The sequence below is a fragment of the Setaria italica genome, chromosome VI (assembly GCF_000263155.2).
Source record: "Setaria italica strain Yugu1 chromosome VI, Setaria_italica_v2.0, whole genome shotgun sequence".
Classification (NCBI taxonomy): Eukaryota; Viridiplantae; Streptophyta; class Magnoliopsida; order Poales; family Poaceae; genus Setaria; species Setaria italica.
The window spans coordinates 35,533,848-35,557,589 of record NC_028455.1 but is presented as its reverse complement, the minus strand read 5'-3'; the positions used below and the strand labels follow the sequence as shown (position 1 = coordinate 35,557,589).

Below are 23,742 nucleotides of genomic sequence, written 5' to 3'. Positions count from 1 at the left end.
CTGCTTCGCCAGGAGGGGGTAGGGGCACGTAACATCATAGGACCCCGGGCACCTTGAGGTTTGATAGGGAGCAGAGAAAGAAAGAAGGGGGTGTCCAACCGTTGACCACGTGGGCAGGTAAGTTGAGATGGGCCGGGACCGGCCGCGGTGCAGCTAGGTGACCTGTCGAGGTTTAGGTGATCCGGTCGGGTTAGCCGCGGTGGCAGGACGGGGGCATCCCGCATCTGGAGGGTATATTCCCTCGTAGGGATGTCCCCGTCCCACCTGTCCTCCAACCAAACGCGGGACGAAGTGGGATCGTCCCGTCCCGTCCCACTTCGTCCTCGCAACCAAACGCACCCTAATGGGCTCAATGTTTCAAGGCCCCGATGGAGCTCCACGGGTGGATTTAAGAATCCGCTCCAAACCCGAAGTATTTCGGGTATCCGAACCCGAAAAATTGTGGGTGAAAACTAGAAACCGAAACTGAAACCTGCGGATATCCACCCCGAACCCGATCTGCTGCCATCCTTACTGGGTTCTGACCCACCCCTAGGAAATAGTTACAGGCATTCACCAGTTCACAATTTAACAAAGGCCAAACTGGGTGCTGCTCCAACCCCAAGGAAAAGCATTCAATTCAAAATCTAACATACTGCAACCAGGAAGGCGCAAAGTTTCTCTCTATTTGGCTCCCCCACCTAAAGTTTAGTACCCGTCACATCGGATATTTGGATACTAATTAGGAGTATTAAACATAGATTCGTCTCGCGAATTAGTATAGGAGTTTTGCAATTAGTTTTATAATTAGCTCATGTTTAGTCATTCTAATTAGCATCCAAACATCCGATGTGACACTGGACCTCGTATCCAAACATTACCTTCCAATTCTGGGTAGAATCGGTGCTGTTCTCAAGTAGCAGCTGCTCGTTTTTGATGGGTCCCTGCAGCAGCGGACCAGTAAGGAGTCAGATTAGCTTAGGGTTCATCAGGTTCAGAACTTCAGATTACCTTAGGGTGCGTTTGGTTGCGAGGACGAAGTGGGACGGGACGGGACGATCCCACTTCGTCCCGCGTTTGGTTGGAGGACAGGTGGGACGGGGACATCCCTACGAGGGAATATACCCTCCAGATGCGGGATGCCCCCATCCCACCAAAACGAGCGAACGGGGGCATCCCACTCCGCCCCCGTCACGCGCCGTCCGTCCGCACCGGTGGAGGGGGCGAGTTTGGGCAGCGGGAGCCGCCGGCGGAGGGGCCGACGCGGGCAAGCGCGGCCGGCGCAGGCGAGCAGGGCCGGCGGGCGGGGGCAAGCACGGCAGCGGCTGGCGCGGGCGAGCGTGGCGGGCGCGGGCGAGCGGGGCCGGCGGGCGCGGGCGAGCAGGGCCGGCGGGCGCGAGCTCCACCGCGGCCGGCCGGTGGAGGAAGAAGATACCTGTTAGTATGACAGGTGGGCCCCACAAACGGTGTTAACAGAAGAAGAAAACGGTGCTCGTCCCGTCTATAGCGATCTCTCCAACCAAACAAAAAATTAGGACGGACCCATCCCATTCAACCAAACAAGAAATGGGATCATCCCATCCCAAAAATCTGGAACGGGACCGTCCCGTTCTACATTGTCTCCCAACCAAACGCACCCTTGGGTTTAGCAGGGTTTTGGGAGTTCGTACCTCTGCGATCCAACTGGTAGTCATCAGGTTGCTGCGGCCCTTCCCAAAGCTCAAGAAGGACATCATACCGGCCGCCGCATCGACGGCACGCACGCGCGCGGGGGCGTCGTGGAAGCGCGTGGCCTGGCCGTAGATGAGGCCCGAGACGCCGCCGCCGCGGCCGCCGCCCAAAATGAAAGGGTACTTGGTAATGGTAATGAGCTTGGTTCTCATGGGTTCAAAACGACTTGCTCCCTCCGTTCCAAAAATTTGAACATTTTTTTCCAAAGCCTGGACTGACCTGATTGTGAGATGAAATATAGTGGGGGGAGAAATAAAAGGGACTGCATTCTTATGAATGGTTGGGATCTTGGCACCCTGTCTGCCTCCTTGTAGTAATGCAGCAAAAAAAAAAAAAGTGCTCAATGAATAGTCTCTATTCTTCTTGAGCGATCTGCAAGTTGCAACCATCGATTGGAGCTAGATGGCTGGTGGTTTCCTAATCTGAAACTCTTCTTGGTCGGGTTGTCTAGGTTAGACCCGAGCATTTTGCGGGCCGGTTTGGGGCTCGGGTCAGGCTGAAAAAAACTCGATTCATTTCGGACTGAAAATTTGAGCCCACGACAGTCCCATGGTGTTGTCGGGCTAAGTTTTCGAGCTGAGCTTGTGTTTTCCATTCTTTTTAAGTTAAAAATTAAATAAAATTAATTGTTTGGGTGGGTTCGGGTTGGCCTGATTTTTTGGACTTGATTTTCGCTGATCACGCCCCGCTCAGAAGTTAGCGTGAGCGGGTCAAAACCCACCGGGCTCAGGCCGAGCTCAAAATGCTCAAGTCTTAGTCTAGGTCGACCAGCAGAAACCTCACCAGCATCTACTTCTTTGGCGGCCTCGGGTGCAACCGTTGCAAAAAGGGAGGTGGGCACAAATATAATGCAGATGCTGTGCTACACGCTCCTCAGCGATTATATTCTGCTTATTAGAGGTAAATCGTGTTTTTTTCCTGTGAATGTTGCGCTTAATTTGACTCGTAAGTTTCAGATATTAGTAACTAGTTCTAGCTCGATCAAATTCCATATAAAGGCATGAAACAACACATCTTTTAAGTTTTAACTACCGGAAGCAAAACTTAGCGGCAGCTACCAAGAAGCTTCAAAATACTATACGTGTTGCGCTCACCGAAGCTTGTTCACCTGTCGCAGCTTGCTGGTGAAAACATACGCTTGAAAGCTTGTTCACCTGTCAAGTACCAGAGTTGCAAGCAAGCTTGTGAGACACAGAAAAAAAGAACAAGGCAGGCATGCCATGAGAGCATAACAGCTGCTCACGTTACTGCGACAACGCAGTTCTTTCACCAGCATTGGACCAGAAAATGGTTCTCACACCTTGTTCGAGCTTCTCAGAGTCAGGAACTAGGCGCCACCAGCATCCAAAATAAGTAAACAGAAGACAACGCAACAAGACTGATTTACCACAAGAGAGCAACACAACAACGACATAAGTTTCAACAGCAACAGAGTCTCAAACTACGGATGATGCCGTCTTTAACACGCCCGAGCAACCGAAAAACACAACACATATCCAGTGCGGTCGAGCCATTAACGTTTTACAGAATTTATTCTTCCATCGCTAGACATGTAAACACAAAGCTTGTCCATCGGAGACAGGTGAAACTGGATTGCCTTCGGGCAGCACCGTGCCAATTCTAGTTAGATCCCTCGGGCTTCTGCAGATATATAATACAAGCACATAATATGCACACAGCACAAACTGATGCTAACGAAAATAAGTACAGTAAGCCGCAAACGGTCTTTAAATGTTGATCTTGATAAATCGAACATCGTATACATTTGCGACAATTCTACGCAATGCCAAACTACAATTTGGATTTGTTTTCACCCTAACACAACAAACATAGTGAAGCCTCTGTCAAAGTTATGCACAATCATCTCGTGGGGTGTTTGGCTGTTTGCTGCAGTGCACTGCAGTCAAATGGACCGAAGAGGGCACTACAAATTTTCAGTGATGCGAAAATGAGCCAGATGATGTTGATTGATTAAAACAATCAACTGACTCACTGGAGTGCCTATTGCAAACAGCAATGCGGTTTCCACACACAGATCAGAGAGCTATGTATATCGGTGTTGACCAATGCCATAGATAACATACAGAGAACGTTGCAGCCGTACCTTGTCGGCGTCGGCGGGCTTGGTCTTGTCGGCGTTGGCCTTCTCCTGCTCGAGCTTCTTCTTGAGCTTCTCCTGCCGCTCCCTCTCCATCTTCTGCTCCCAGCAGCGCAGCCGTCCGCCGGCCCCAGATCAAATCCAAACATCATCAGCCTCGACCGGAGAAATGGTCAGCGGGGAGGGGGTTTAGGGTTGGGAGGTTGGGGGGTGACGGCGGCGACGCACCTGGATGTAGACGCTCTCCTTGGCGCGCTCCTCCTCGCTTAGCAAGCGGCCCTTGCCGTCGCTGAGGAGGCGCCGGCCGCAGGCGGCCGCGGGGGCCGAGGGGGCGCGGAGGCGCGCGGGGAGGGAGGCCAGCACGGACCGCATCGCCATGTCGTCGCGCTCGAATCTGCCTGTGGTGGCCTGGTAGGGTGGACTCGCCTCGACTCGAATGGTCTCGCGACCTCACGGCGGCGGCGGCGGCGCCTCTACAAATATACAAATAATACAAGCCGTTCGATGGGGACCCTGCGAAGCGGGGCAGAAGCAACGAGAGAAGCGGACCCGGGACATGGAATACTGTGGTGAATGTGGCGAGATCTCGTGCGTGGTATTTCTTCGAGGTGATGAGAGTGATGTGGAGTCCAACGACGAGCGTGGCGAGGTTCCCGTGCGTTTGTGTTATCATCGTGATGATTGCGAGGGTTTCAGATATAGTGGTATCACTATGTCAGATGGAGTGTGGTGTTGCAGAGCTACTACCGTGAAGGGTCCCGCATGATGATGGTCTTCTTAGTGCGGTGCGGTTTGTTTTTAGGTCCACAAACGCGAGATCACGTTGGGAGGTCTTGGCAACTATATGAGAGTGGGTTTGTTGGTGGATGCTGTGATAAGACTTTCGTTCCGGCTGCCGTTGTCGAGTGGAGTTGTGCGACCGCGTTGAGGTCCCAATCCAACCTGATGGTTTTGACGGTTTGAGTCGTGTGTTACCCACATTGATATCCCAATCCAACAGGACAGGTATAGGGCTGTTTTTTTTTTCCGGACAGGTATAGGCTGTTTTTTTTCCTATAGCCTTCCAAAGCCGTAGTTTTAGTCGTACTCTTATATTTTTCTGCTATATCTATAAAATCGGCACTATGTACGGTTCGGTTCGTTAGAGCACAGGTCGGACAGTGTGCACGAGAAAGGGGTAGAAGGCTTCAGAAATCCACCTGATTTTTCCTTTTTCTTTTTAAAACAAATTCGGATCAAGATTTGGGGAGAGTCCCTTTCGTTTTCCCACTTGGCTCATTTTTCCCCGTGCATCAAAGCCCAAAGACACTATTTGATAGCTAATTATTTCAGCTAAACAATATTATGCACACAATCTCATTTTGTTGTAACAAAAAGTGGCATGTTTACCCGATTTATAACACTTACATGCGTGTTGTTTCCCTTGTCCATTATGGTATCCATAACAAGCATGGATTTGCATCTGCACATTGAGCTCATTCTCGTCTAACGGGCTCTGCAGCGGGCTCTCGATTGGTAACCCGCTGACTCCTGCCTGGGCCTCCATTGACCGACCAGCCCATACGGCGGCCTCAGCGCCCGATCCGGCCCGAGTAAGCCTGTAGCCGCCGTAGCCGACCTCTCCTCTTCGTCGTCGTCTCCATCTCGCCCGAGAGGAATTCCCCCCACCAAATCTCCCTCCCCTCCAACACCATCTCGTGGAAGCGCCGAGATGTACCACCCCACCAGAGGCGGCGTCCGCGGCGGCCGAGACCGTAAGCTCCCTTCCCCACCTCTCTCTTCTCCTATCCGCTTCTCGATTCGGTCTTGCTCGTTCCACGGCATGAAATCCGCCGCGCGATTTGCCGCTAGGGTTTCGATGCGTGCGGCCGGCCGCTGGGAATTTGCCTTCTCCGTGGATGCTTTAGCCGATCCATGCGACTCTAGGTTAGCAATCGTTTACAAAATCGTGCTTCTACTCGCGTTCCCGTGGCCCCAGGGCGCTGCTTGCACCTTGCACCGCCCTAGTGCGTTGCGGACATGGGATTTGGTTAGACTCTGAAAAATTGGTGTTCAGACGAGCCTGTTGCTCGTGCAGATTCTGTGGCAGGTGGCCGATCTCTAGGTTTTAATTCAGTTGTCAGTTCATTAGTTCTGAGGGTCTTGCTCTGATGTTATGATGTTAGTATAATCAAATGGATGAGGCATCCCCCAAAATAAACAGGATAAGCTGATATGCTGAAATTGTTCATGTTCATACAAAATGTCTGCCTGTTCATCTATTTATACGACGTCTCAGGAAACTGTAATCCAAGAAAAATAACCAGGATAATTAAATTAAAGGCACCTTATTAGTCTTCAGGAGATCATTACAACCCACGTGATGATGGTGCATTATTGTACCATATCTCGTGCTGATTACTCTCTGGTCAAATGGAGTTCTTTTAGATACCATGTCTCTCGTTTGCTATAAAGTATGCATTGTAAACTTACTATCTTGCAAGGTCCTAGATGCTGCTTGGTTTGCTTCACTATGCACTTTGTTTGAATTTAGGTGTTTGTTTTTGTTAGTTACATTTCCTTGAGCCAGAAATGCCCACCTGCTATTGTGCAAAAGCATACCTTTTGATCTTTGCTAGAAGCTTTTCTGCATGTTGTTATCATGTGTTACAGTCTCCATTTTCTTGCTTTATTTGCAATCTAGCTTCATTATCATATGCCTTGGGACATAAAAAGGGACAGTGGTTCTAAGTGCATATTTTTCATGCAGAATTTAAATGGGACGACGTGAAGGTTGACAAGCATCGAGAGAATTACCTTGGTCATAGTGTTAAGGCTCCTGTCGGAAGATGGCAGAAAGGTAAATACATCATGCCTTTTATCTACCTGCTGTCATCCTTTTTTACATGCTGCACTTACTGAATCTGCTGGATGCGATATTTAACTGCTGATTATCCTATGTTGCTGCTCAGTTATATGGTTCATATAATAGTATTATGTCTCGTGCGATATATTTTCCTGCTCATCTTAGTCCTGGTATGTGGAGATTTGGAATGCTTTAACTTTCCATCAGCTCAATGGTTGTGCACATTTGTTATTCAACTAGAGGCTGCATTTAATTCTGTTAGGTTGAATAAATTATTGATGAAAACATTTTCTGATAGTTTGGATTGGTCCTGTTTCTGTTTAGACGTACAAGGATGCATGTTTAGGCAGCCTTGAATGAAATAGGTTTGAGTTTTGTCAAGTCAATCATAGATAAAGAACATCGCTGAGCAAGCTAGCCTGCTTAGCTACTGATGTGTCTGAAATGAACTTACAGATTCCTGGTCCAAATGGAGTTTAGCATTTACACTATATAACTTTCTAGTTATTCATCGGTAGAAGGATTATCTTGCAAACATTTTATAGGACTGTAAGTCCAGTGAGCGAAGCTCCATAATGATGTGTGTATTTCTGTTACGCTTTGCAATATCTGTACCATAGGACTCCTGCTTTGGCCATGACCACCTTAGCATCGTAGACTAATAAGGGTAGCAAAACCTCTGCTTTTATCTGGTGGAACTTGTCAAGTGTCTCGATGGTCCTGTCACGTTTGTGCTTACAGTGGTCATTGCTTCTTATATTGAGTTCTTGAGGCCTGTGATTCACTAATTAAGGCATGCGGATTCTGCATGTTGATATGATAGATTGTGGCTATCTCTTCCAGGAAAGGACCTGATCTGGTATACTAGGGATAAGAAATCTGACACAGAAGATGCTCTGAAGGAAGAAATCAGGAGAGTGAAGGAAGAGGAGGAACAGGCTATGCGCGAGGCACTTGGCTTAGCTCCTAAGCGCAGCAATCGACCTCAGGGCAATCGCTTGGATAAGCATGAATATGCTGAGCTGATTAAGAGAGGATCAACTGCAGAGGATTTGGGAGCAGGGCATGCTGAAGCAGCACAAGTGCAGGGTTTAGGCTTGTACAAGTAAGCCTCCATATTTGAGAAAAACCATTGCTCTTTTGAAATATAGTATCATGTTCAGATATTTGTTTGATTTAATTAATGTTATCCAGTAAATGTTTTACAAATCTAATGCAAATTTGTCCCCTTGTCTACAGGGCTCCTCATGATGAGGGAGAATCGAGTTCTTTTAACCTTGATCCTCCTGAAATGGCACCTGAGCAGGCTGACCCTCCGCCAGCATTGGAGGAAGATTCACAGGATGATAGGAAGCGGAAAAGGCGGCATGAGGAGAGGAGAGGGGACAAAGAGCAGAAACGAGAAAAGCATGGCGATGGAAAACAAAGGAGGCGAGACAAGCACGAGAGGAGGCGCGACTCGGAGGATGGATCAAAGCGGCATCGCAAAGATAAGCAGAAGAGGCGTCATGATTCTGATTCTAATTGATAGCGACTCTGCCTGTATCTGTATGATTGTTTATGGCAAAATAATATATGACTGCTGTTATGTGAAGGAACTCCATTTGCATGTATCTGTATGACTTCAATATTTGATTCTGATTCTAATTGAGGCGTTGCTGGCGGTGTTGGCAACGCACAGTGCTTTTCCGGTCTCTCTGGGCGGAGGTTTGGCGTCGTTTGTAATGTAGCACGAACTGCATGTGGGAGCGGCCATGTGTTTCATGAAAGATATACATTAGTTGAGCACTGTTGCACGACTCTGCAGTAATCTAGCATTTTAGCACGAACTGCCACTACACCTTCCAACCATGTCCACCTTAGATCTTCTAGTGTGCCATCCAGCCCTTGTTCTTATGAAATTGATGTTGATGAGAAGCTCCAGAGCTTGAAGGCATCCACCTCTTCATCTTCTGCTACCATTGGAATCAAGTGTGATGGTTTGAAAAGCTTGGAGAAGTCCAATTACATTGGTGAGCTTGTGTGCTTACCTCGCAGCCACGTTAGGCAGCAAAAGGCAGCAGTGGAGGAAGGGCTTGATCGCTCACTTGTCATGTTCGATCTCTGCAACGCCATGCAAGAGAGCTTTGGGGAGCTCAAGGAAATCACCCTGGACATGTAGCTGGTACTCAAGAGAGGAGACAATGCAGCTATACAGTTCGACAAGGCCAGCAAGAATTCTGCTTCAGTTGATCAGAAAAACTGCAAGGTGGTCAAGCTGTTGTCTGAAGAAAGAGAGATTGCAGTTTCCATGCTAGAGTCCTTACTGCATCTGCTGACAAAGCAAATTGTTACGCCAAGTTGTAGCAAGTGGTCTCTAGTCTCGAAGACATTCCAGAAGAGAAGAGTTGCTGCAGTCTCCCAAACAACTACCAACAAAATCATTTCACAAGACGTAAGAAGCAGCAAGCAAAAGGCGCAGAACACATCCAAATCCCAGACCAACTAAATGGCGTAGCATTGTACCTCCGGTCGTGGAGGAGCCGGCGCTGATGTCTCGGTTTCGCTGCAGATTTTTTTTTAAAATCTTTGTTATCCGTGGCAATCTTACATGCTCGAGCGAATTCTTTGTTGGTAGCAATCGAAACATGACAGCGCGATAATAAGCTAACCATTCAGCAGCTACAAACTTTGCAGAAACACGTGGATGATCTGGAGCTGGAGGTGAGCCAAGTCGCAGCTTTCACCTCGACTCCGCTACGCCCGTGCAGGAGAGCTTGCCACCCATAATGCAGACATGACAGCCTTGTACTGAATGCAAGCATCAAGCCATCAACTGCTGATGCTTCTCTGGTTGGGTGGCTTGATCTGCTGAAGATCGCCATTTGGTTGCACATGAAAATGATTCTTGCTGTTTCAACCTCTTTCGCTGTATAAATAGGGGAAGCCAAAGCCAGGAAGACACCATTGCAGCAACTTTGCCTTCTCTTCCATTTCCATTCCATTCAAACATGGCCTACCACCGGAGATCCGCAAGTGTGCCCTCAAGCCCTTGCTCCAATGAGACCAGCATTGAGGAACAGCTGCAGAGCCTGAAGGCGACTGTCTGCTCACCTTCAGTGACCGTCGAAGCCATGGTTGATGGTCTGACCAAGCTTGGGAGCATCTACAGCCGCATCGATGAGTTCATTTGCGTGCCCAGCAGCCAGCGTCAGGCAGTGGAGGATGAGCTCGAGCGCTCTCTCGTCCTGCTTGACCTCTGCAGCGCGGTGCAAGAGAGCTTTGCGGAGCTCAAGACCATCATCCAGGAGATGCACCTGGTTCTCAAGAGAGGAGATGCTGCAGCTGTTCAGGCCAAGGTTCAGTGCTACGTCCGCATAGCCAAGAAGGTGCAGAAGCAGTTCAAGAAGGTCAGCAGCAAGGCTGCCTCTGACACCGACAGATGCAGGGTGGTCAAGTTGTTGGCTGACGCAAGAGAGATCACCGCGTCGATGCTCGAGTCGACATTGGATCTCCTTTTGAAGCAAGTTGTTGTGCCAAGTTCAAACAAATGGTCCCTTGTCTCCAAGGCATTGCAGAAGAAGAGGGTCGTGTGCGAGGAGGAGCAATTGCAGGCGTTGGAGTTGGATATTGTTGGTCTCGAGATCGGAGTTGAAACTTTGTTCAGGAGAATGATCCGGAGCAGAGTTTCTCTTCTGAACACTCTTAGCTTGTAGAGAGATCATACACCAACTCTGATCCCCTGTGATTGGCGTCCGCCTTTTAGAGGATCTGCTGATCATCCAAACCAATTTTGATGTATATATGGGAGAGTGTATAGAAAATTACTGTCCATATCATTCTGTCGATTTAACTGTTCTCCTTTTGAAGAACTTGCCTGTGATTCCTATTTTCTTTTACATCAATATACAAAGGGAAGGTGAAAACAGCGGATCGGCTTGCGCGAAGGGGATGGCCGCACTCGCCATGTTGCCCCTTATGCCATGCACACCAAGAGACTGCTCATCATCTCCTGACACAATGCAGATACACCAAACGGATATGGGGTTTTGTAACCAGTTGGGCATCGCAACCCAGCCTGCATCCTTCGGAATGGCCACCATCTACCACCGCCCTTGAGTAGTGGATCAATATGACTACAAGGACAGAAGCTCCTCGGAAAGGAACCTGCTCGATGAGCCTATTGGTAATCTGGGAAATTTGGAAGGAACGAAACCGAAGAATTTTCGAACATCAAGGGATGGCCGCACCCTCCCTGCAGGCGCAAATCAAGGCGGAAGCAGACACATGGATTTTAGCGGGGCGAGATCACTAGCGAAATTCTTATCCAGAGAGTAATCGAGTATGGAAAACGACACCCTGTAATTCCAATGTAAAAATCTGTAACTATCTACTTTATCAATGCAATAGGCACTATCCCGTGCCAATTCGTTCAAAAAAAAAAGGGAAGGTGAAAATTAAACAGTAAAATTTAGAGTGCTTTGCTCAAAATTATTGGACTGTTACTTAAAATTGCCACAGATGCTGGGCACCGCGGGCAAGAACACATGCCAGCGATGAGAACCAGCGCACTCACAGCTCTTCCTCTACCTTCGCACAGCTTGCTCACCGATCTAATGATCTAGATCTAACATTAAACTTCAACAATAGTTTAAGGGCAACGAATTATCACCATTTACCACCAATTATCGAGACACCTCATGCTGATCAAAAGCTCAACTTCAGTTAGAGATGCCTCTTGTCGTGGCAACAGGTAGCATTTGTTGCAGAAGCGTAACACCTAACTATCTCCGAGACTTGTTAAGGGCAACGAATAATCATGACTTGTTAATTTCTTGGTTATTGAAACATATGCTATTAATGAGCACTTGGAGCTCCATTATAGCGCAATACTGTTTTTTTTTCTTTCTTGCACCGTGTAGAGAGAAAAGTGCAAAAGAATAAGGGAAACATTGTCCCTATTTTTTCACACGAAGGGCTTCAACAATTGTTCCTGATAAACCAGCTGTACCTTTTTTTAAAAAACTTGCCTGGGCCTTTGAACATTCCTGGCAAGGAGCTTGTATGTTGTCCTTGTCCAGCTCCATTGTCACTGTCTTGTGACTGCAATAGCTTTGGCATGCCTTTTACATCTCAAGCTCCATGTTCCGACATATAACTTCATTTTTCTCTACATGCCTAGTGTAGATGCCATGGATGAAATTCATGAAGCTCACCTCGAAGTCGGCTCAGTGCTTGCTCTGCTTCAATCACGGAAGATGGTGAGTGGCACGCTGAGAACTCAAGAACACGGGCCGTGTGCTTGTCAAAGAATAGATGTTGAGTCAGACAAGGAATTGCTTACCAGTGAGCTGACCATGGAATTTCTGAATAATTTCATTCTGCATCACATAAAAAACATCCATCATCGGTCTCTATATGCTCGATTGCTTGCAGATTAACATTCAGATACAAACTAATGCCCAAATCAACTGAAGAGGTAGCGTACTTAATCAAAGAAGACGCCCAGCAATTCAGCTTCGCTACACAAGGACCAACAAATCAGTAGTCGAGCATCTCGCTGGTTCGATCACCCTCGTCAAACTAAATATAAAGCTGGTGAAAGAAGCACCGGAATTGTAGCACTGTTTCTTGCTTTCGTTCTTCAGTTTTCAGGGAATTTAGTTGTCTAGTTTGCTTGGGAGTTTTTGTTTTGTTGAGTTTGGACGGCAGTAGATGAGATACTGCCTGTTGTACAGACTTGTTCCTTTTTCCTTTTTTTTCTCTTCTAATAAAATTTACGGCAAAGCTTTTGCCGTTCCTTTCAAAAAAAAAAGATACAAACTAATGCTGTATCTTTTAAGGCGAGCATGATCCAGTTCCCAAGGATCTTGTACCCGTTGTTGAGCCGCATCTCATGTTTAAATTAAACAGTGGCCATCTCATGGTAAAGTTTTGCTTTCATCCATACCAAGTTAGGAAGCAGAAAAGAGAACAGAATCAGTAAAATTGACAGCATGAAATGGACCAAATCTTTGCTTTTGTTGAGTATATTTCTGTACACTGTCATATATACATCAAAATTTTGTGTTGATGATCAGCCGATCCTCTAAAAGGCGGATGCTAATCGCATGGTGTCAGAGTTGGTGAATGATCTATCTACAAGGTAAGAGTGTTCAGAAGAGAAACTCTGCTCTGGATCATTGTCCTGAACAAAGCTTCAACTCCGTTCTCAAGATCCACAATGTCCAACTCCAACACCTGCAACTGCTCCTCCTCGCACACAACTTTCCTCTTCTGGAATGCCTTGGAGACAAGAGACCACTTGCTAGCACTCGTCGCTGTGATCTGCTTTGACAGGAGATGCAACGTCGACTCGAGCATCGACGCGGTGATCTCTCTTGCCTCAGCCAAAAGTTTGACCACCCTGCACCCTTCCATGTCAGGTGCAGCCTTGACATTGATCTTCTTGAACTGCTTCTGAGCCTTCTTAGCTGAGCGGGCGTAGGACTGAACCTTGGCCTGAACAGCCGCATTGTCTCCTCTCTTGAGAACCAGCTGCATCTCCTGGACAGTGGCCTTGAGCTCCAACAAGCTCTCTTGCATGGCGTTACAGAGGTCGAGCAGGATGAGAGAGCAGTCGAGCTCCTCCTCCAGCGCCTTCCTCTGCTGACGCTGGCTGCTGGGCAAGCAAGTGAGCTCATTGATGAGGCTGCAAATGCTCCCAAGCTTGGCCAGACCATCAACCATGGTTTCCACGGTCGCTGAAGGTGAGACTGTCGCCTTCAGGCTCTGCAGCTGTTCCTCGATGCTGGCTTTGTTGGAGCGAGGGCTTGAGGGCACGCTCGCGGATCTCAGGTGGCAAGACATGCTTGGAATTGAATGGAAGCTGTGAAGCCTATTTCCGCTGGAAATGGAAGAGAAGGCAAGCTGCTGCAATTGTGTCTGCTCCCGGCATTGGCTTCCCTCTTTATATACAGGAAGAGGATGAAGCAACTGCACGTCTGAACCAGCAGACAGCAAGAATCATCCCCCTGTGTAATCATCAACAACAGAAGCCATCCAACCTAACTACCTGAGAGGCATCACTAGTTGAGCTTCATTATGAGGCTTTCATGTCTGCGTTGTGGACGGCAAACTCGCCTGCACGGGTGAAGGGCGATGAGATTAGCATCAGATTCAGATCGTGAAATGGATTAATCAACTAGCAAGTTGCCGGTGGAGGAGAGAACAGCTAGTTGACTTTGCTCACCTCAAGGCTCCCAAGACGCGTTCAGTTATCCTGTTCTGATCTGATCACAGCATTACACGGTGGATTAATGATAGTCCTCGCATCATGTTCCAGGCTTTGAGCTCTGGTTGCCACCGCGTTGTTATCAGTGTAATCTCCTCAATCTGTTCAGATGATGCACGTGTACCAGCAAATGCAAATTTCAAGGCTACACACTATTGAGCTGTCATGTTCTAATAACTAACAGCCGAGAATCCTGCTCGAGCATGCAATATCTTGTGTGTGCACGCGTTGCAAGCCTGTGAAGGGCAGATGTTGACTAAGTCATGGAATTGTCCAGCAGACGGCGGACTTGCTGCATTCTGGATCTCACAGAAATGGTTCATTGATCTGCGCATGTGCAATAGCACGCGTGTTATTGTTCAGAAACCATTGAAAACTTTAGAGCTTACAACAATACTTTTATTACTTGAGCAAATAAAAGTTCAATCATGTATATTTGGGATCATTAGCAAGTGGAGTCAAGCTGAATAGTTGCAAGAAGATGGAGCAAGCTTATCCGATGGAATCTTTTTTTTTAGATTAAGGAACATTGTCCGGCCTCGATCATCCTCAATTGGATGTCTACAGCCACTATCCGATGGAATCTGGCGGAAGGAGATGGAACTCCAAGCCAAAGCCCGGTGGAAGAAGAGGGCGAGGTCGCCGCCGACGAGAAAGAGGCGGGGAACCATCCTGCTCCGCTCTCAAGATTTCCAATGCTGAACTCTAACACCTGCAATTGGTCCTCCTCGCAAACAACTGCTTTTCTCTTGTAAAATCCCTTTGAGACAAGTGACTGCTTAGGCATTTCGATTTGCTTTGACAAGAGCTGCAGTGTTGGACTCAAGTAGAGAGATGGTGATCTCCCTAGCCTTGGTCAGTAGCCTGATCATTGCGCAATCTGTCAGCAGCCTGATCTTGCCATTTCATCTCCTCAATGTTGTCCACCAAGGTATGAGATCTGGCAGCAGCATGTGGAATCTGTTCCCTTCATCCCCCATGTGTTTTTTTCAAATTTTTAGTGCACCAGCTATTCTTCCAGTGATCTATCACATTTCATGTTCCAACTATTGGCAACAAGAATCAACAGATTAGTTACTCTACTGGCCAATCTTGACACAATTGCACGCTCAAGAGGTTGATCACTAACCAAGTATTATTGGTGAAATGCGTGTTATGTAGTGGTTGCACAGTTGTCAATGTCAGTAGGTATTTTATTCCACACAACTCGTTCAACTTACACGTGTTACCTCGTGTGTTGGAGCTGGCTTGCTTTAGCTGCAGATAGCAAGATCCACTGGACAAGGATCAGCTGCTTGTTGTTGAGGCAACATATAGCATCTGAGCAACATGGCCGTCTCATAATAAAGCCATGCAAAGATCAACTTGAACTTCAAAAACAGTCATCAATATTAACCAAAAAGTCTTTTGAATGGATGCTCAAACTTGGGTCATTGTATCACACGATTTATAACAGTAAAACGACAAGAAGTGGACCAAAATTGTGTTTTGTTTTCATCTGAGTAATTTTCTGTACAATTCATGCAGTGATCAGCTGATCCTCTAAAAGGCGGATGCCAATCATAGGGGCTCGGAGTTGTTACATCTATCTACAAGCTGAGAGTGTTGACAAGGGAAACTCTGCTTTGGACCAATATGTTTTGAACAGAGTCTCGACTCCACCCTCTAAATCAGCAATCTCCAACTCCAAGGCTTGTAATTTCTCCCCATCAAATACAACTCTTTTCTTCTGGAATGTCTTGTGGATGAGAGACCACTTGCTACAACTACGCGTTGCCATCCGCTTCGACATGATATGTGACAATGACTCAAGAATCGAGACAACAGCTTGACCACCCTGCAGTTCTGCTGGTTAATTGAAGTAGACTCATTGCTGATCTTCTTGAACTGCTTTTGGGCCGTCTTTGCAAAACGGATATAGGACTGAAACTGGATCTTGGCTTCAACTGCTGCAACGCCTCCTCTTTTGGTAATCAATTGCATCTCCTGAAAGCTCGCTATCTTGCATGGAACTGCAGAGATCGAGCAGCAGGAGAGAGCGCTCGAGCTCGTCCTCCACTGCTTTCCTTTGCTTAGGCTGGAACAGGCTGACTTGGCTGCTACGCAAGCACATGATCTCCTCAATATTGTTGTACACACTTACAAGCCTCCTCAAAGCATCATACATTGTTTCAGTGGTTGCGGAGGCTGAAGAGATGGTTTCCGTGATGATCTGCAACTGATCCTCAACACTGGTTTCATTGGAACGAGGGCTAGAAGGCGCACTTGCAGATCTTAGGTGGCAAGCCATGCTTGGAGCAAAAACTGCAGTGGTATCTTCCTTTGTAGAGGATGAGGGAAGAGGAATGGTGCTCTAACGGTGTCTACCCTTGGGCTTCTCTCTATATATAATGAAACAAGTAGGAGCATGACCGCACTTGAATCAGCAGACAGGAAGAATCGTGCCAGTTGAGTTGCTTGTGAGTTTGCCACCCATCTCTAAGGCAGGTTGATGCTTTTCTTTGATAATTTATTGATTCAGGCATCCAAATAAGTGTATGAGCCTGTCATGTCTCAGTTGTTGGAAGCAAACTCGTACACAAAATGTAGTTTTGTGTTAGATCTAGATCATGCACATGATGCTTCAACATTACAGGGTGACTAACCTCATTAAGTCATTAGGCAGCATTGCTGTCATGTTTCAGCTGCATATCTGGGTAGGCCGGGCCACAGTTTATATACAAGGTGCAGCTCCTATGCTTGAAATGAAGAGGAGATGTGAAGAAAATAATGTTCGACTCTGTTATTGTGCCTCTGCTGTTGTGTTTCCACCAAGGTCCCTTTCAAACTCTTGCTCTGTTCTTGTTTCATGGGTGAATGGACTGTACCCGAAAATCAAGACAACTGTAATGGCACACACCGACACATGCAGAAATGAAGAAACTATGGTTTGGGTATACATATGAACTTCTTTGGACATTCAAAGTTATTATATTTGATACCCATTTCCTTTTTCCACGCGTTGAAATCTATTTGGATGATTAGTGAGTCCTTTAAAATGAGGATGTGAACCACATAAAGTCAGAGATGGGTAGAAGAGAGTCTATTCTGGATCAATTTTCTGAATAGGCTTTCAACACCACTCTCTAGACTGCAGTTTCTTATTGTTCCATACAATTATGGTCTACCTTAATGATTTTTTCAGAGGAAACAACAGTTTTGTTCAAATCTGACAGGCCACTTTTCAGTAATTGGTATCCCAATTTGCTGGGAGAAGGATGCCATGTTGATTCGTAGTGCAATAGTTCCCACGTCATTTTTATAAGTAGCCTGACCGCACCCTGCAGCAGTAGTCTGGTAAGAACAACATGACAGCGCAATGGTATGCTAATTACTACTCACAAAAGATAAATGGTATGCTAATTATTCTGGACTACAAAAATTGCAGAAACACGTGGATGATTAAGGATATACATGGCTAGCGGGCAAGCAATGGAGACCAGAGACGTGGCAACAGAGAGTATACCGGGATCGGGATGAGAGCTCGGGATAAGTTTAAGGATTGTTATGAGTATTTTGAGAGTACCGAGATCATGATGAAAACTTGGGAAAAATTTAAGGACCGTTAGTGAAATTTACTCCTTATTTTAGTATCAATTTAGTATCAATTTAAGGACGAAAGAAGGATAGCTAGGGTGTAGGAAGAAGCGTAACTAAGAATGTGTTTTATGTATATATATTTCCAGTAAACAAAACGAGATACCTACTTTCACATGATCCCGTTTTCAACACGATGAACACCTTATTTATCATGCTTATGTATTTTCTCGTTGACAATCAAAGGAGCCCAATCCTCGTTGACAATGATCTTGGATTATTGGCCCAAAAGACCCACGAAATGGATGGCAAAATAGTCACATTATAAACTGGAATTGAAAATGAAATATTATGTAATTGTTTCTTAAATTCGTCACGGTCCCAACACCGAACACGACAACTGTTTGTCTGCTAAACTTGACCCGGCCTTGCTGCTTCCTGACTCCTTTAAATTCTTCCACTAGCTTCCTTTTCTTTTGCATTAACTCGTTTTGGACTCCCGCCTTTCCCATGCATGTTTTTTTTTGACTGAGAAATCATCCAGCTTTTATAAAAAGCAAATTTTCTTCCATGCATGTTTTCCTTCCATCTTTTTTGATTCACCCTGGTTCATTAAAAAAAAGAAACCTAAAAAGGTATATGATTTTTCACGAAAAAAGTCTATTTTACTCCCCTCACCTATTTACTTTGTTCACTTAACTCCCTAAGAAAAACTTAGGCTCACTTAACTCCCCTGAACTATTTCATTGGGTCTAATCTAGCTCCTAATTAGATCTTTTTTTTGTTTGAGCGTGAATGTAAATGAGAGACAATTGAGAGGGAATGATCAAACTTTATTCAAACTGATAGTATCCATTTATACAAGATGTGCGGGTGCCTCGGATGGACGCAATGGAAATCGTTGCGTCCTCCCGTGCCGATGCCGGTTGTGGTAACAGCCATCGTGCGGATGGATGAGATCATCCATTAGTTTTGTAACAGTTTTGTTTCTTCGCATACAAGTTGAGTTTTAATTTCAGATTTTGTCACTTGACTTATAACTTGATGCTCTATGATAGAGAAATACTTTAGAAATTTTTCATAATTACTTTTGGTACAATTTTGTATATTATCAGTTTTGTATTAAATATTCCTAATCTATGAAAATAATCATGAAAAAATTAGTTTATGAAAATAGATTGGAAGTAAGGTGAGTCTAAATTTTGCTGAGGGTTAAGCGGACAAATTGAATAGGTGAAGTGAGTCTTTTTCCGCCACGCTACTATTCATTTCTATCCCTACGTGGTTACATAGATCTAAGCACTGGCGAACCTATCTCGGTAGATTAGCATGTGGTGGCTCCACCTCGGTGTAAATTGCATGGACTCGGTTAGCTACATGTGCTGCGAAGTGGTTTTTGCGTTTGAAATTAGTAAACTGGTGGGGCATTGCAACAAAAAACCTAACAAAAAACCAAAATGGCATTTAGGGTGTTTTTTACATCCCGTTTTTTCTGTTCAAAATGAGCTAGTAAAAGCCTAAAACATAGATATACTTCCCTTCCCGCCGGAAGCACCGTGGCCAATACTACCCGCTTGCACACCATGCTCGTAAGTTTGGCCTGCATGCTGCTGTAGCCATCCGGCTGAGGAGCATGTACACTGGTAACGATGACTACATTCTAGAATTTTTTTCTCCCAGTCAACTGCAAGGGCTGTGGAGAGCAGCAGATGTTATTAAACAACCGTTCCAGCACAATGCAAAGAATATGCAAAAGCTTGTGAACAGTTTCTGAAGCTGAGGCTGATAGTGTTAGTGCTTCTGCTGCATCAATGAATAAGAGTAATGGAAGTTTGCCAACTGGTAACTCTGAAAGTTCCTCACATGATGACCAGCCAATTACAGAATCTGCATTCCAGGATCTATCTTTGGCTGACAAGCAAGAACAAGATATAGAATCTGACCAGGTGCCGCATTATTATAATTATAAATATACCATTACATCCAATCATTCACTAGCTTTTTAGACACTTAGTCAGTAGCGCCTAAACGAATTGGATGTCTTGTGGCATGTATTGTAAGCCTTTTCAAGATGGACTGCATTCAGTTTTCATAAGAGTAAATGCTGATGGGTTCATTTAATTTTAAAATGATAACAGAAATTTTGTTATTTTACCCTGTTGATGAAGAACTTTGTTCCTCGCTGCAGGCACAGGCTAGCTCGATGCGAGTTGCAGAGAAAAAACGCAGTACATCCGAGAAGAATTTTAGTTTGGATGTTCTTCGCAAATACTTTTATGGGAGCCTGAGGGAAGCTTCAATGAGCCTCGGTGGTGAGCCCCTACTGTATCTATTGAATCTCGATTGAATATAAACGTGTTGTGATATTCACATAGCAGAGTTTCTTAGCTTATGTATATAGGAGGAGATTATGAAACAAATAACTTCTGACGCTTGCCTATAAACACCATCGCAGTTTGTCCTACGACTTTGAAACGGATTTGCAGACAACATGGAATTTCGTGATGGCCATCTCGAAAGATAAACAAGGTCAATCGTTCCTTGAAGAAGATCCAGACAGTCATTAACTCAGTTCATGGTGTGGATAGATCCTTGCAGTATGATCCTGCTACTGGGTCCCTTGTTCCAGCAGCCTCTCTTCCAGATAAGATGCCATTCTCTGCTTGTGATTCATTGCCTACTTCATCTGTTGGAAAAACAATGGAGGAAAAATCTAGCCCGAAATCAGAACAAGGTTTCTCTTCACCTGATGGATGGCAAAGAGGAGACTGCCAATTTCACGTTTCCAACATATCCAAAAGGGAAGGGGAAGGTGATGAAGTTCGAATGTTAGCAAACAACAACAATGGCAGTAGAAACTATGCTCCTGATGTTGCAAAGTTCACACCACATTCAAACTCTGAAGATGCACAAGGACCATTATATCCCATTGTTGTTAATTCTTTACGTATCGGAGAAACAGGTTACGCTAATTCTCCAACTTCTCTCCACCCAAGCATCGATGACCAAACAATGGGAAGGAACTCATCATTTGTACAGCAAGCAGATGTGACTATGGTTGACGGTCATGACACCAAGGAGCACACCCATCCTTCCACCTCCGTTATGACTGATTCCTCCAGCGGCAGTGCATCAAGTCAGCCTACTTTCAAGGAAAATTCGGGATACGTCATCAAAGACAGAAGCGGCCCGACGCTCACAGTCAAAGCTACCTACAATGGTGACACTACGCAGTTCAAGTTCCTACCATTAATGGGCTGGTATCACTTATTGGAAGAGATAGCAAAGAGGTTCAGGTTGACGACACGGGCATTCCAATTTAAGTGCAAGGATGACGAGAATGCGTGGATGTCCTGGACTCAATCGGCTCGCATAACCTGAAGCTTCAGGTGCGTGACCTCTCGTGCCTCATCAGCAGCTCAGGCAGCAACAGCTGTTTGTAGGTGACAAGACGAGAAACCTAGGGGGCTCACCCCTAAACCGTAGCCTGTTGTAGTAGGTCTAGTAATCTATTGCAACCATAGATGACCCATGACTGTAATGTTGGAATGTCTTGTTTTGGATTACTGCAGCAGGTTGCTATGTGTATTTCAATATAAATATTTTATTGCCCGTAGCAACGCACGGGCATGATCCTTATTTTTTTTTTTAAGAAAAAGACTTCCTAACATGCCTTCTTGAGAAAGTGCTAAAAAGAGAAATTATAGTAATACATAAAGCTGCACACGAGGAACGCCATGCTGAGTGGCTGCTACTGATAGTAATCTGGTAGTCCTAATCTCCCAGAAAATATCCTGCACAAGTGATCCAAACTATGCTGAAAGTCTCTCTCCAGTGCCTGGGGGCTCTTCTCTCCACCACGGTTAAACCTTTCCGAGCTTCACGCAAACTGACAGCCTAGCCGTTCAGAACCACGAAAACATTCTGCACTTGTACCGTTGATAGCCGATAAACTGAAACCACTCGACGCCAAGCTCACCCGTTCTCCCCTGACAGCGAGGGTGAGCTGTTATCCTTCCCAGTTGGACAGCTTGCTGGGACAGCTTGTGTTGGGCCTCAATAAAAACAGTAAGCTCCCCAGTAATCCAGTCTCTCTCTCATGAGCTGCTCCACGCTTTCAGAGCAGCACACTCGGACTCGTGCTGGGTCGAAAAGCGGCCTGCATCTCGAGCAACCAAGGCCAAAATGTCAGGACACCAGGCTATCACTACTAGGAGATCGGAGAAAAGATTGCTCAAAACTGACTCCAAATCACTTTGTATCCACATGGTTATGCACTAGGTAGACAGGTACCACCGAACCTGCAGCCATCTAGAGCACAGAAATATTTCTCAAGTGAACTCAAACTCTGAGAGGAATAGATTGGAGATAGGAAGACAGGAAGTTCAGAAATACCGGTTTCCTCCATCATGCAATTGCACATTGCATACAAGAAACCCGGACTCTGAATTTTGATATACAATCATTGTCTCATCTTAAGCTGTCATGACATCAGATTATTGTCAAGGTCTTGAAAGTTGGAACTAGCAACATATTACACCGAGATCTTTTCGACACCGTTTCAACTTTGTATGCGATCCGTGCGATGAGTATTATATTTTCTTTTTTTCTCTAGCCATTTGTGCATTCCATAGACAGATCCTCTATGGTTGCAACAGATTACTAGACCTACTACAACAGGCTACGGTTTAGGGGTGAGCCCCCTAGGTTTCTCGTCCTATCACATGCAAATAGCTGCTGCTGCCCGAGCTGCTGATCAGACACGGGAGGTCGCGCACCTGAAGCTTCAGGTTACACGAGCTGGTTGAGTCTAGGACATCCACGCACTCCTGGAGATCGGAGTCACTTGCCAGGATCACCCACTCATCCTTATCCTCCTTGTACTTGAGCTGGAATGCCCCTGTCGTCAGCCTGAACCTCTTTGCTATCTCTTCCAGTAAGTGATACCAGCCCATTGCTGGTAGGAACTTGAACCGCACAGTGTCACCATTGTAGGTAGCCTTGACTGTCAGCACCGAGCTGCTTCTGTCTTTGATGACGTATCCCGGATTACCCTTGAAAGTAGGCTGACTTGATGCACTACCGCTGGAGGAATCAGTCATACTGGAGGTGGAAGGATGGGTGTGCTCCTTGGTGTCATGACCGTCAACCATAGTCACATCTGCTTGCTGTACAAATGATGAGTTCCTTCTCATTGTTTAGTCATCAATGCTATCGATGCTTGGGTGGAGACAAGTTGGAGAATTAGTGTAGCATGTTTCTCTGGTACGTAAAGAATTAACAACAACAATGGGATATAATATTCCTTTTCCTAGAGCTAAATCTAATTTTCCAATTTTTCTAAAATTTATTCTCCTTTTCCTAGAGCTAAATCTAATTTTTGGAAGGCTCTAAAATCTTTTTCACGATCTCTAAATATTTTATTTGGATTCCTTGTGTCCCAAAATATCTCTGGGATTTTTCCTAGAATTTTTAGGATTTCAGAAATATTTTTCGTGCTTTAAAAACATTATCTTGAGTTCTCTGGATTTGTTTTTACACTGAAAATATTTATCAAAACCTACCCTTTCTAACGGGCCGAGCCCGTGGGCCCGACCCGCAGCGGCCCATCTTCTACCGGCCTTTTTCCCGGCCCGGCCCGCCACCTCTCCCCCGCCCTTTTCTTTCTCCTCAGCAGGCCGGCCTCCTTTCCCCCACACTGACCGTTTCCCTTCCGGCCCAACATGCCGCACCGGCCTTTTCTCCCGCCGGTCCAGCATTCCCTTCCGGCCCATCTCCCGCGACGGCCCACCATCTCCCTCTCCCTCTCTTCCTTCCGCTGACAAAGCGGGCCCAGATGTAAGCCGTTTCTTCTACCTCCAGCGTTTGCTCGCCTCCCGCCGCACACCTGCGCTGCTCGAGCTGTCCCGGCGACCCGGCGCCCCTCCGCCTCCCGACGCACCTTCAACTTCTCGCACCCGCTCGTCTTCCCCGCATGCACGCGCCTCCTCCGCTTCCTCTCCCACGAAACGACCGCCGCAACACCTCCCTGCGCCAGTAACGGCCGCTCCACCATCGGTTACAGATATGTAATCGACCTTGTTCTTCTTCTTTAATATAATTTGCCATTTTGGTTACCAAATTCTTCGCCTTGTACACAGCATACCAAGCAAGTAAACAACTTGGTTTAGTTACGGAGACAAAAGGGCCGGACATAGGCTGCATTGGGGGTGGATACTGGGCCTTGGTTCACAAATTCGAGCCAGCTAGACAAGTAATACC

The 23,742-nt window shown here is 46.2% G+C and overlaps 4 protein-coding genes and 1 pseudogene across 4 annotated transcripts; 3 read left to right on the top strand and 2 right to left on the bottom strand.

The window, feature by feature from the left end:
- Positions 1-3,064: 3,064 nt before the first annotated feature.
- Positions 3,065-4,299, bottom strand: LOC101780451 (uncharacterized protein At2g27730, mitochondrial). Its single transcript, XM_004974151.3, has 3 exons — positions 4,037-4,299; positions 3,815-3,907; positions 3,065-3,351 (listed from the first exon to the last, which is right to left on the bottom strand). Exons 1-3 carry the CDS (start codon positions 4,184-4,186, stop codon positions 3,331-3,333), a joined length of 264 nt encoding a protein of 87 aa, XP_004974208.1. The 5' UTR covers positions 4,187-4,299; the 3' UTR covers positions 3,065-3,330.
- Positions 4,300-5,417: 1,118 nt separating this feature from the next.
- Positions 5,418-8,347, top strand: LOC101780046 (multiple myeloma tumor-associated protein 2 homolog). The gene is made up of 4 exons (XM_004974150.4): positions 5,418-5,562; positions 6,558-6,647; positions 7,497-7,758; positions 7,893-8,347. Exons 1-4 carry the CDS (start codon positions 5,520-5,522, stop codon positions 8,179-8,181), a joined length of 684 nt encoding a protein of 227 aa, XP_004974207.1. The 5' UTR covers positions 5,418-5,519; the 3' UTR covers positions 8,182-8,347.
- A 1,222-nt stretch (positions 8,348-9,569) lies between these two features.
- LOC101756547 lies at positions 9,570-10,414 on the top strand. Its single transcript, XM_012847018.2, has one exon. It carries the CDS (start codon positions 9,644-9,646, stop codon positions 10,346-10,348), a length of 705 nt encoding a protein of 234 aa, XP_012702472.1. The 5' UTR covers positions 9,570-9,643; the 3' UTR covers positions 10,349-10,414.
- Positions 10,415-12,670: 2,256 nt separating this feature from the next.
- LOC101779646 lies at positions 12,671-13,559 on the bottom strand. The gene has a single exon (XM_022827299.1). It carries the CDS (start codon positions 13,479-13,481, stop codon positions 12,771-12,773), a length of 711 nt encoding a protein of 236 aa, XP_022683034.1. The 5' UTR covers positions 13,482-13,559; the 3' UTR covers positions 12,671-12,770.
- A 4,841-nt stretch (positions 13,560-18,400) lies between these two features.
- LOC101755740 lies at positions 18,401-20,924 on the top strand (annotated as a pseudogene).
- The last annotated feature ends 2,818 nt before the right edge of the window (positions 20,925-23,742 follow it).